The 9,458-nt window shown below is 42.9% G+C and overlaps 1 protein-coding gene across 1 annotated transcript; it reads left to right on the forward strand.

Moving 5' to 3' along the window:
• Positions 1-132: 132 nt before the first annotated feature.
• Positions 133-9,409, forward strand: LOC123491034 (type II inositol 1,4,5-trisphosphate 5-phosphatase-like). Its single transcript, XM_045220814.1, has 11 exons — positions 133-306; positions 1,071-1,258; positions 2,143-2,254; positions 2,672-2,781; positions 3,185-3,320; positions 4,015-4,125; positions 5,125-5,290; positions 6,319-6,554; positions 7,702-7,809; positions 8,904-8,988; positions 9,231-9,409. The coding sequence occupies exons 1-11, from the start codon at positions 133-135 to the stop codon at positions 9,389-9,391; spliced, it is 1,587 nt and encodes a 528-aa protein (XP_045076749.1). The 3' UTR covers positions 9,392-9,409.
• Positions 9,410-9,458: the final 49 nt, after the last annotated feature.

The following is a 9,458-nucleotide window of genomic DNA, read 5'->3' on the forward strand; positions in this document are numbered from 1 at the left end:
AATATTGCATCGTCTTGTATGCCACTTCACTGCTGTCCTGACCAGATCTCTATTGTTTACCCCTTCCGCTAACACTACCTGAACAACCATAGGTGTTTCCTATACAGCCCAAACACATCTAGGATCTGGCTAATGCTTGACCAGTGTATTGTTCTCTCTGTGACCTATGACCCCTGTGTAACCCTACAGGTGAAACTGGTTCGTCTGGTGGGCATCATGCTGCTGTTCTACGTGAAGAATGAGCACGCCAAGCACATCTCTGACATGGAGGCAGAGTCCGTGGGCACAGGCATAATGGGTAGAATGGTAGGTGGTGTGTGTGTATGTGTCCAGTGAGGGTGTAGTAGGAGTAGATATCCTTGGCCACTAAGCGGGCTGTAATCAATTTCTTAGCAGTCTTGGCAGTTTAGGGCAGGAGGTTCGCTGGCGTCCGCTAGTTTCATTTAGCTTTCATTTTGCAGTTGGATAAGGAGTTATATTGCACTACAACCCCTTCTACCAACAAACTTTACTTCTACCAGGGTTTAGAAAACCCGTTTTCTCACATTATATCCCCAAATACACCAGACTTGGAACCCAGGTATGCTTGCAAAACACATGTACGCCTCCTGATGTGGTACAATAGTAAAACATTGGATTTCCTATTATTCATAGTGCAATTATTTATATACCAAAAGCTGTAGCAGGATAGCTAACGCTAAAGTCGGGACATTGACAAACTTAACAGTGAGTGAGTGATGACCCTGAAAACACACAAGACTGATGGCTATAGCTATGTTCAACAGGTTTATTTATCTAGTTGTGATATTCTACCTTGCCTCGCAGGCTTGCTAGCTTGCTAGGTAATGAATCCTCTGATGACATCTGTGATGTTGTAGACGATAACCATCTGATTCCGTGTTTGTTAACTTGCACAAGCTGCATTTGAAGTTGCATGTGATCGTATCCACTGCTAGGTAAACAAAGCTTTTTCTGAAACAGTACTGCTTGTGCAACTTTTCATGATGCAGAAGGGAAATGGTTATATTAGGGCACACAATGTAAAATGTTTTACAAACCTCTCTCCTCAGGGAAACAAAGGTGCCGTGGCCATCCGCTTCCGCTTCCACAACTCTGACATCTGCGTGGTCAACTCCCACTTGGCCGCCCACATCGAGGAGTACGAGAGGCGCAACCAGGACTACAAGGACATCTGCAGCAGGCTGCTGTTCCACCAGAACGACCCCGCCCTGGCCCCACTCACCATCATGAAGCACAAGTATGAACAAGTCTTTAGTACAAAGCAGTATTTCCACTTTTCAGGGTTGTGTTCATTAGGGAATGAACTCCTGAATGGCGCAGTGGTCTAAGGCACTGCATCGCAGTGCTAACTGTGCCACTAGAGATCCTGGTTCGTATCCAGGCTCTGTCGCAGCCGGCCGCGACCGGGAGACTATGGGCGCGTTGGCCCAGCGTCGTCCAGGGTAGGGAGGGAATGGCCGGCAGGGATGTAGCTCAGTTGATAGAGCATGGCGTTTGCACGCCAGGGTTGTGGGTTTGATTCCACGGGGGCCAGTATAAAAAAAAAAAAATGTATTCACTAACTGTAAGTCGCTCTGGATAAGAGCGTCTGCTAAATGACTCAAATGTAAAATGTAAATGAACGTTTTAAAATGTTTTGGAACCAAAACATTCAAATAAGCGTTTCTTATTGGATATGTTTTGGGTCGTATTTATTATGGCAAACATTGATAATATTTCGCAAAGGAAAACAAAAATGAGTTTCTTATTGGAAGAGTTCAGTTTTGTTATTTGGTGCCTAATGAACAGGACCCTGGATTTGGTAGTTGTGGTGGTACATCATCCTTTGTATTTATTCCGGCATGGTGCCATTTGCTGAAGGGCACAAAATAGGGAATTTATTATGTAAACCTTTGATCACAAGACCAGTGCACCTTGTCAATTTCACATAACTTTATAATGACTTACATGAATGCTTGAAATTAATGCAGTGTTTTGATGCAGTCGTAGAATGGAATGAGTTCTAGAACCACATGCAAAGCCACTGTCACCATTTTCCATATTGAAATAGAATTATAGAGGAGTAGTTATATTTCTATTATTTTCCATATTCTCAATGCATCATATAATCCTTGCTTACAGTGTGGTCCTATGGCTGGGAGATCTCAACTACAGGCTAAGTGACCTTGACATCGACCGTGTGAAGGACTTAATCGCCAAGAAGGATTTTGAAACGCTGCACAGTTATGACCAGGTAGGTCATCTCAAGCCGCTTAACTTCAAGCCATTTAAAAGTCTACTTCTGGCGTGCGTTCAGTAGGCAAATGTTGTGGAACGTTGCAGATAGAAATGTCATGAACAGAGCTGACATGATTCCTTACTCTATATGTCAGACAGGCATGTTTCTTCTACGTAATATCTGAACGTTCCGCAACATTGTTCCCAGGGTCATATCCATTAGGCACCAAAAGGAAGAAAACTGATCTGAAACAGGGAGGTACTACCTGAAATTGTCCAATCAGAAACACTAATTTTCCATAGCAAAATGTTTTGCTACATTATGCTCTAATGAATAAGACCCTGCTAATCTCTGTGTTCAGTGCCAGTCACATTATACCCTGATGAGTGTGGGAGTTGTCACGCTGTCTTGTTGTGGCTCTGTGGTCCTCAGCTGAAGAGGCAGATCGATGAGGAGGCTGTTTTCGTGGGCTTTGTGGAGGGAGAAATCGGCTTCCTGCCCACTTACAAATACGACACCGGCTCCGACCAATGGGACACAAGGTAACTTTTCCTCACTAAATGTCTAGTATTATCTATAAAGGCAATGGAGAAAACAATAACACTTGACTAAAAGCCTGCAGATATATTGCATTATAATGCCGTTTATAATGCATCATAAGAACATGTATGAACCCCTTATAATGTCTTATGGTTGTCGCATAATGAGCCTGAATAAGGCGTTTTGAGTTTGAATATTGATACATAGGGAGACAGAACATATAAGCCTTATTATGGGAGACAGAACATATAAGCCTTATTATAATGCATTACAAAGGCTCATGCATTCTTATAATATGTTTTAAAGCAATATAGCTGCAGAATAAAGTGTTACAAAACTCCTTAAATATCTTATTGCGTGGAATTCGTCTCCGAAATGTCTTAGTTTCATGTTTCACGCCCTCAGTGAAAAGTGTCGCGTGCCGGCGTGGTGCGATCGGATCCTGTGGCGAGGCAAGAATGTACGGCAGCTGCACTACCAGAGTCACATGACCCTGAAGACCAGCGACCACAAGCCAGTCAGCTCCCTGCTGGAGATAGGGGTGAGAATTAGTTTTCTCCATCTGTCCTTTGACCTCTTAGAGACATTACATTTACATTTTAGTCATTTAGCAGACGCTCTTATCCAGAGCGACTTACAGGAGCAATTAGGGTTAAGTGCCTTGCTTAAGGGCACATCGACAGATTTTTCACCTAGTCGGCTCGGGGATTAGAACCAGCGACCTTTCGGTTACTGGCACAACGCTCTTACCCACTAAGCTACCTGCCGCCCGATGACCATGAGATTTTGGTTGGTTTACCCTAAGGGGGGTCATAACCGAAGACTCATATCGCTAACCCAAGATTGTTCAGATGGGCCTTTTTACAATCTTAGTCACGCTATGGGGCAGAGCAAGCAAGGAGGTAGGCAGAGTTTCATCTTGCTCCATCCTCTCCCAATGCCTTGCCACTAGACCTCTTATCTTTACCAAATATGGGAATTACCTAGCGGAAGTGAGTTTTTAAAAATCCTTTTGACTAGTCTGAGTTTCCCCCAGAGCCATATACTTAGAGAGTTCAGACAACTTTTAGAATGGATGCTTTTGAGCATTTCATTTATCCATTCATGACAAGTATTTGGATTCTAATTCTAGATATTCTGTTGCATGGCGTTGTTTAAACATTGTAAATAATGATATGCCTCTAGTTTCCCCTATTCATCTGTGTTCTAACCTCCCTTCTCTGCTGTTTCCTCAGATCAAGCTGGTGAACGAAGAGTCATACAAAAAGAAATTTGAGGAAATTGTGCGCTCGCTGGACAAGATGGAGAACGAGTGCATTCCGTCCGTAACCCTGTCCAGGCGAGAGGTGAGTGGTCAAGAGTTAAGTGATTATATTGCGAATTGTTATAGATGAAGAATATGTTAACATTACTCTGGTCTTTTATAATACACAAGACAACATTATCAGTGAACATTGACAGCAGCAGGACCTTGTGAACAACGCTTATGAATTGAGCTCTGCTCTTTATGAACAGGAGTAAAATGTAGGGAAAATGTCTATGTGCTACATGTACAATTTCTCTTAACATGTAAACTTTTTTTGTCATTTAAACATAAAAATAACAATAATATTCTAATTACCTGAATTCACAATTCAGATGTTATTCTGTATATGACCGCTAGGGGTCAATGTAGTTCAATCTACCACAGTCCTGGATACCTACATACCGGTCGTCACTAGTTACCACAGCCACAAAGTCATAAAGCCAGCCTATTTCTACAATTTATCTTCTTAAAATGGGATTTTAAACCTTAACCACACTGCTAACCTTAGTCTAATCCTAACCTTACATTAAGTTTTCATGAATTTGTACGATATAGCCAATTTTGACTTTGTGGCTGTGGTAACTAGAGGAAACCCTACCAGACGGCGCTCACCTTACTGCTGTCCCCCACTGACAATGGTATTAATGTCGTTTTAAGTTCTCTGTTGTGCCTCTCCTCGACGTTGTCAGTATGTAGTTCATGTCCCACTGCTCGTTGCAGTGATGTATGACAGTGTGTTCATAGACGTCCAACAATCTGTTGTTAATACCACATATGGGGTGTTTGAGAGCGCTTTGTACTTGCACTTGCAGAGCAATTATTGTACAATTTCTCCATCAGGCCCGTCACGGTTTTTCGACATGTCATCTTGTAGTCTGGTTCTAGACATGCCATTAGGGTATTGAAGCAGACATCCTCTACCATTGACATTGGCTGCATATCAACTGCAATCATTTCTGTAATCAGCGCTGTGATTTTTTTCACACCCCTACTCCCTACCTGTGAAACCTAATCCAAATCACTCTCCCTCCCTCCCCAGTTCCACTTCAAAGACGTGAAATTCATGCAGCACCAGGCAGAGACGCTGACCCTCCACAACGACGGGCAGGTCCCGTGCCAGTTTGAGTTCATCGAGAAGCTGGATGAGCCCACCTACTGCAAGCCCTGGCTCACCGCCAACCCAGCCAAGGGCTTCATTGCTCAGGGTGAGTGTAGCAGGACTATGGCTCTATTTTTTCTTCCATGTTTTCTTGAGGTAAGCACATGCATCAAGGTGTGTCAGCGTAGAAGTGCTGATCTAGGATCAGGTCCCCCCCCTGTCCATGTAATCCAATTCATTGTGATCTCAAATGTAATACTGATCCTACATTAGCACTCCTACTCTGAGACGGCTGATACATACAGCCCCAGATCTAGAGTTTGGCTGGGTGAAAGCAAGGTTGCCACCCCATTACTTTCATCAACCTAACTAATTCAGATCTGTGAGGACTTCAAGGAAGGTCGGAAGGCATTTCTGAAGTTTTAGAACAGGGCCTAAGACTTACATTCAGGAATGGATATCAATTTATATAAGCACCTGGCCTTCCTGCTATGTTTAACTTAATGTCAGGAGCTCTATGACATAAGAAGCTGTTCTGAATAAATGATAGGTTTGAGTTTTTCCGGTGACTGGAATTGTTAGAGGCATTCTTTCAACTCAGTGTTGGCAGGGAAACAATTTCAGATCTGTCTAGCACGAGAGACTTGTAAATAATGGAGAGATCTCAAGGCTTAGGATGGAAGGAGTGGTGGATGTGCCTCAGTGCTCTTTGCCTCTCTGGGTCTTGCTGATACAGTCTATTTTACAGTTTGTCTCATTTAGTTCTGAAGTTGTTGATGTAGTGATGCAGCTGTAGATGAATAGGGTTCCCTTCACACATTCATGTACAGTTAGTAATGCTTAGTGTACAGTACAACCTTTGCTTGTGGTTAGTCAACACCACTTGTCAGCAAGTTTCCACGCAGCACATGTTCATAGAGCAGGGCCATGTTCATTAGGTCACGCAACGGAAAACATTTTTTAAAACGTTTTGATACAGAACATTTTGTGTTTCTTATTGGACATGTCCAAGTAGTCCCTGTTCATCTGTGTCTCAGGGAATTGATAATCAGGAATTACTGCTTTTCTGACATTATCCTCCATTGATAAATCATTGAAATATACCTGATTCCTGTCCTTGCGCTGTTCACCAAGGCGGCAACATGGACATCGACCTGGAGGTGTTTGTGAACCGCTCTACCGCCACGGAGCTCAACGCCGGCCGCCAGGAAATCGAGGACATCCTGGTGCTCCACCTGGAGCGGGGCAAGGACTACTTCCTCTCTGTGTCGGGCAACTACCTGCCCAGCTGCTTCGGCTCGTCCATCCAGACCCTATGCCAGCTGAGGGACCCCATCCAGGAAATTCCCCTGGAGACCGTCCGGGAGCTGGTGAGTTCAGTATAGCCAGCAAGGAGTGTGTTCATTATTGTATATATATTTTGCAATGGAAAGCAGAAATGTGCGTTTCTTATTGGACAAATTCATGGTTCCGAGTGAATACGAACCAGGTGCAGTCTGCTTTCCCATTCTTCCCACTTCTCCAAAAGTGTGCAGTGGTCTGGTACATTCCCCATCTTGGATTTAAAAGCATTAGATTGGTGTAACCTAAGCATTGGCTGAAGGGAGTTTCCACCATTGTGAAATATGGAGTATGCAAGTGCACATGTCGGTAGAAGGGTGGAGAGTCAGGAATCACAACACCTGACCGTGGCCAGGAAATGTCCCCCTCTTCAGGGCTGTTTTATATGACACTATTGTCAGGAAAGGCCTTGCCCAGAATAAAAAACAATTAAAAGTGAAAGTGCTCTGGGGGGATTCTGTCCTGCTGATAATTTTTGCATAATTTTGTTTTCTATGTAAATGCACAGTTATCTAAAAATGACCAGGAAGTGTGAATGTTGAACCTCCTGCAGTCTATGGTCCCCCAATTCATTGAGACTAGAGACATTTGCACTAAAGAGAGAGACTACAGGGAAATTCTGTTTGTAAGCTTTTAGTTATAGCCCCCCATTTCCTTTTTGTCTTACTAAGCCTAATTCTTATGTAAAAACAGAAACTGTTTGTATTGTTTTTGGCACTGTGTGAACCAAATAGGAGATTTTGTGTCTGAAGTGGGTTTCTAAGCAGGAAATCAAATCACCCATTGGCCCAGAACACACTGTTGCCAGGAGAGAATATCCACAGGGTCATTAGCGTTGCAAAACAGCATGGCTGTCATGTACGATTGAGAAACCCACTCCAGTAGCCTCTGCATTTGTGTTTGATCTTCAGTCAGTGTTATACTAAAACTGACTAGATGAAAATATGATAGATTCTGAGAATAAAGAAGCCCAAAGATGTCAAGTTTAATACAAGTCTCACCCTTTTAATATTTTTATTTAATTTATTATCTATCTATGGCTCGCTAGTTATTCATACAGGCAGCAGAAATAGCTACAGCACATGTCCTCTCAGGATATGTTGTTAAAGAAAGGTTAGGTCCAGGATTTGAACCCATTTCACTAAATTGTATATTTTTCTTGTCTTCTTTCTAAAGACGTTGTCAGGCGATGAGACCAGCACCTTAATCATCGATAAGCCCCTGGATATCCCTAAAGAGATATGGCAGATGGTGGACCACCTATACCGTAATGCTACTAAACAGGTCAGGACTCACACAAATCTTTTACCATTTTTGCACTACTGAGCCAAACCAAGCTGGGCCAGGTTTCCCAAAAGCGACCTTAAGGTTAAGTTCGTTAGAACCATTGTTAAATCTCCGAGTTGTTTCCTAAAACCATTGGTTAGTAAAGTTGCTTTTGAAAACGCTCGTTATCTACCGACTGCATCAGACCATCGTAGAACAGCTAGGTGCATCGTTGGATGCTTTTTTTGACCCTCACTTTATACACAGAAGATCTCCGCTAAACATAGAATCAAGCTGTTTATCTGTCTCTCTGCGACCACCGATAACTTCGGAACGAAGTTGACAACAAATACAAAGTTGCCAATGTCTTTACAATTGAACAAGCAAAGGATAAAAAGATGCTTCAAATGAACTGAGATGACTGCATAAAAAAATAAATAGGCATGCAGTAGACCTATAGGCTACATAGGCCTTTACATTTCAAACATATTGAAATCAATTTCATGTTCAGTCAATTGAGTTCTATTTGTAGGCTGCACTCTGTCAATTTTGCCTCAATATATTTCATGATTTGGAACGTGCTCAATGATGTGCCAAATGAATCTGTGATTTAGTGAATTATTGTAGGGTAAGGATTAGAATAAGCCGCCTCAATATTTGCAGCCGTAAGGTGATTTCTCTCTAGGAGCTGATCTGTTGTCAGCATTGTGGAATAATTGTAATGTTAAGGTAGGATTTGAATGGAGAACGCTGATCAGAGAGCAGCGCTGCCTTTCTTTCGATCCTATCAGTATCGATGCATGCTCCAACGGCGCACTTGGTGAAAGTTCTTTCTGCGTGGTGTTTTGGGAAATGCATGTTACATCTTCGGCCGTTGTAGGAACAATGCATCTTTAACACACTCATAAGCCTAAGTTGCATCGCTATCGGGAAAACGGGCCCTGAGCTGTACTGGGCTGGATTTGTTATGAATTTTGGCACAGCGTTTATACTATTTAGGTCATCTGATCCTGATCAGTTGAAATGCTGCTCTTTTTGCCGGCTACCTTTCTGTGTGCTTTGAAGTTATGTGTTTACAGTACAACTCTATAACCATTTGTCTCTATTTCCAGGGGGAACTCTTTCAACAACCTGGGCTCCGCAGTGAATTTGTGCAGATAAGGGATTGCCTTGACACTGGCATGCCAGACTCGCTCCGTATCCTTAACAACTGATATACACCTGGGTTGTGTTCATTAGGCATTAAATGGAAGAAAATGGCCTGAAACAGGGAGGGACTACCTGGACATGTCCAATAAGAAACGCTCATTTCATTTTCTGTTGCAGAACGTTTTCCATTTTGTGCCTTAATGGACACAACCCTGGTTAAATGAAGTCTTAAAGTGTCTACTCTGTATATTTTAAGTGGTTGATGCCCCTTGACCCGTGTTGTCCCCTAGCTGGCAGTAACCACTCTGTGGCAGAAGCACTGCTCCTCTTCCTCGATGCCCTCCCTGAGCCTGTGGTCCCCTTCTCCCTGTACCAGCAGTGCCTGGAGTGCTGCTCCAACAGCAGTCAGTGTAAAAAGGTCAGTACCAATTCAACTCATTCTTTAAAGTAGCCAACATGACTTTTCTCAGTGCCCCTATAGTAGGATATTCTGTATGTAATGATTGTCTACTAGGTCG

The sequence above is a fragment of the Coregonus clupeaformis genome, unplaced genomic scaffold, assembly GCF_020615455.1.
Source record: "Coregonus clupeaformis isolate EN_2021a unplaced genomic scaffold, ASM2061545v1 scaf6705, whole genome shotgun sequence".
NCBI lineage: Eukaryota > Metazoa > Chordata > Actinopteri > Salmoniformes > Salmonidae > Coregonus > Coregonus clupeaformis.

Coding starts and splice junctions, on each gene's coding strand:
- LOC123491034 (XM_045220814.1), top strand. CDS start 133: ATGCTTGACCAGTGTATTGTTCTCTCTGTGACCTATGACCCCTGTGTA. Junction 307..1,070: donor CAGGCATAATGGGTAGAATG/GTAGGTGGTGTG, acceptor CTCTCTCCTCAG/GGAAACAAAGGTGCCGTGGC. Junction 7,810..8,903: donor ACCGTAATGCTACTAAACAG/GTCAGGACTCAC, acceptor CTCTATTTCCAG/GGGGAACTCTTTCAACAACC.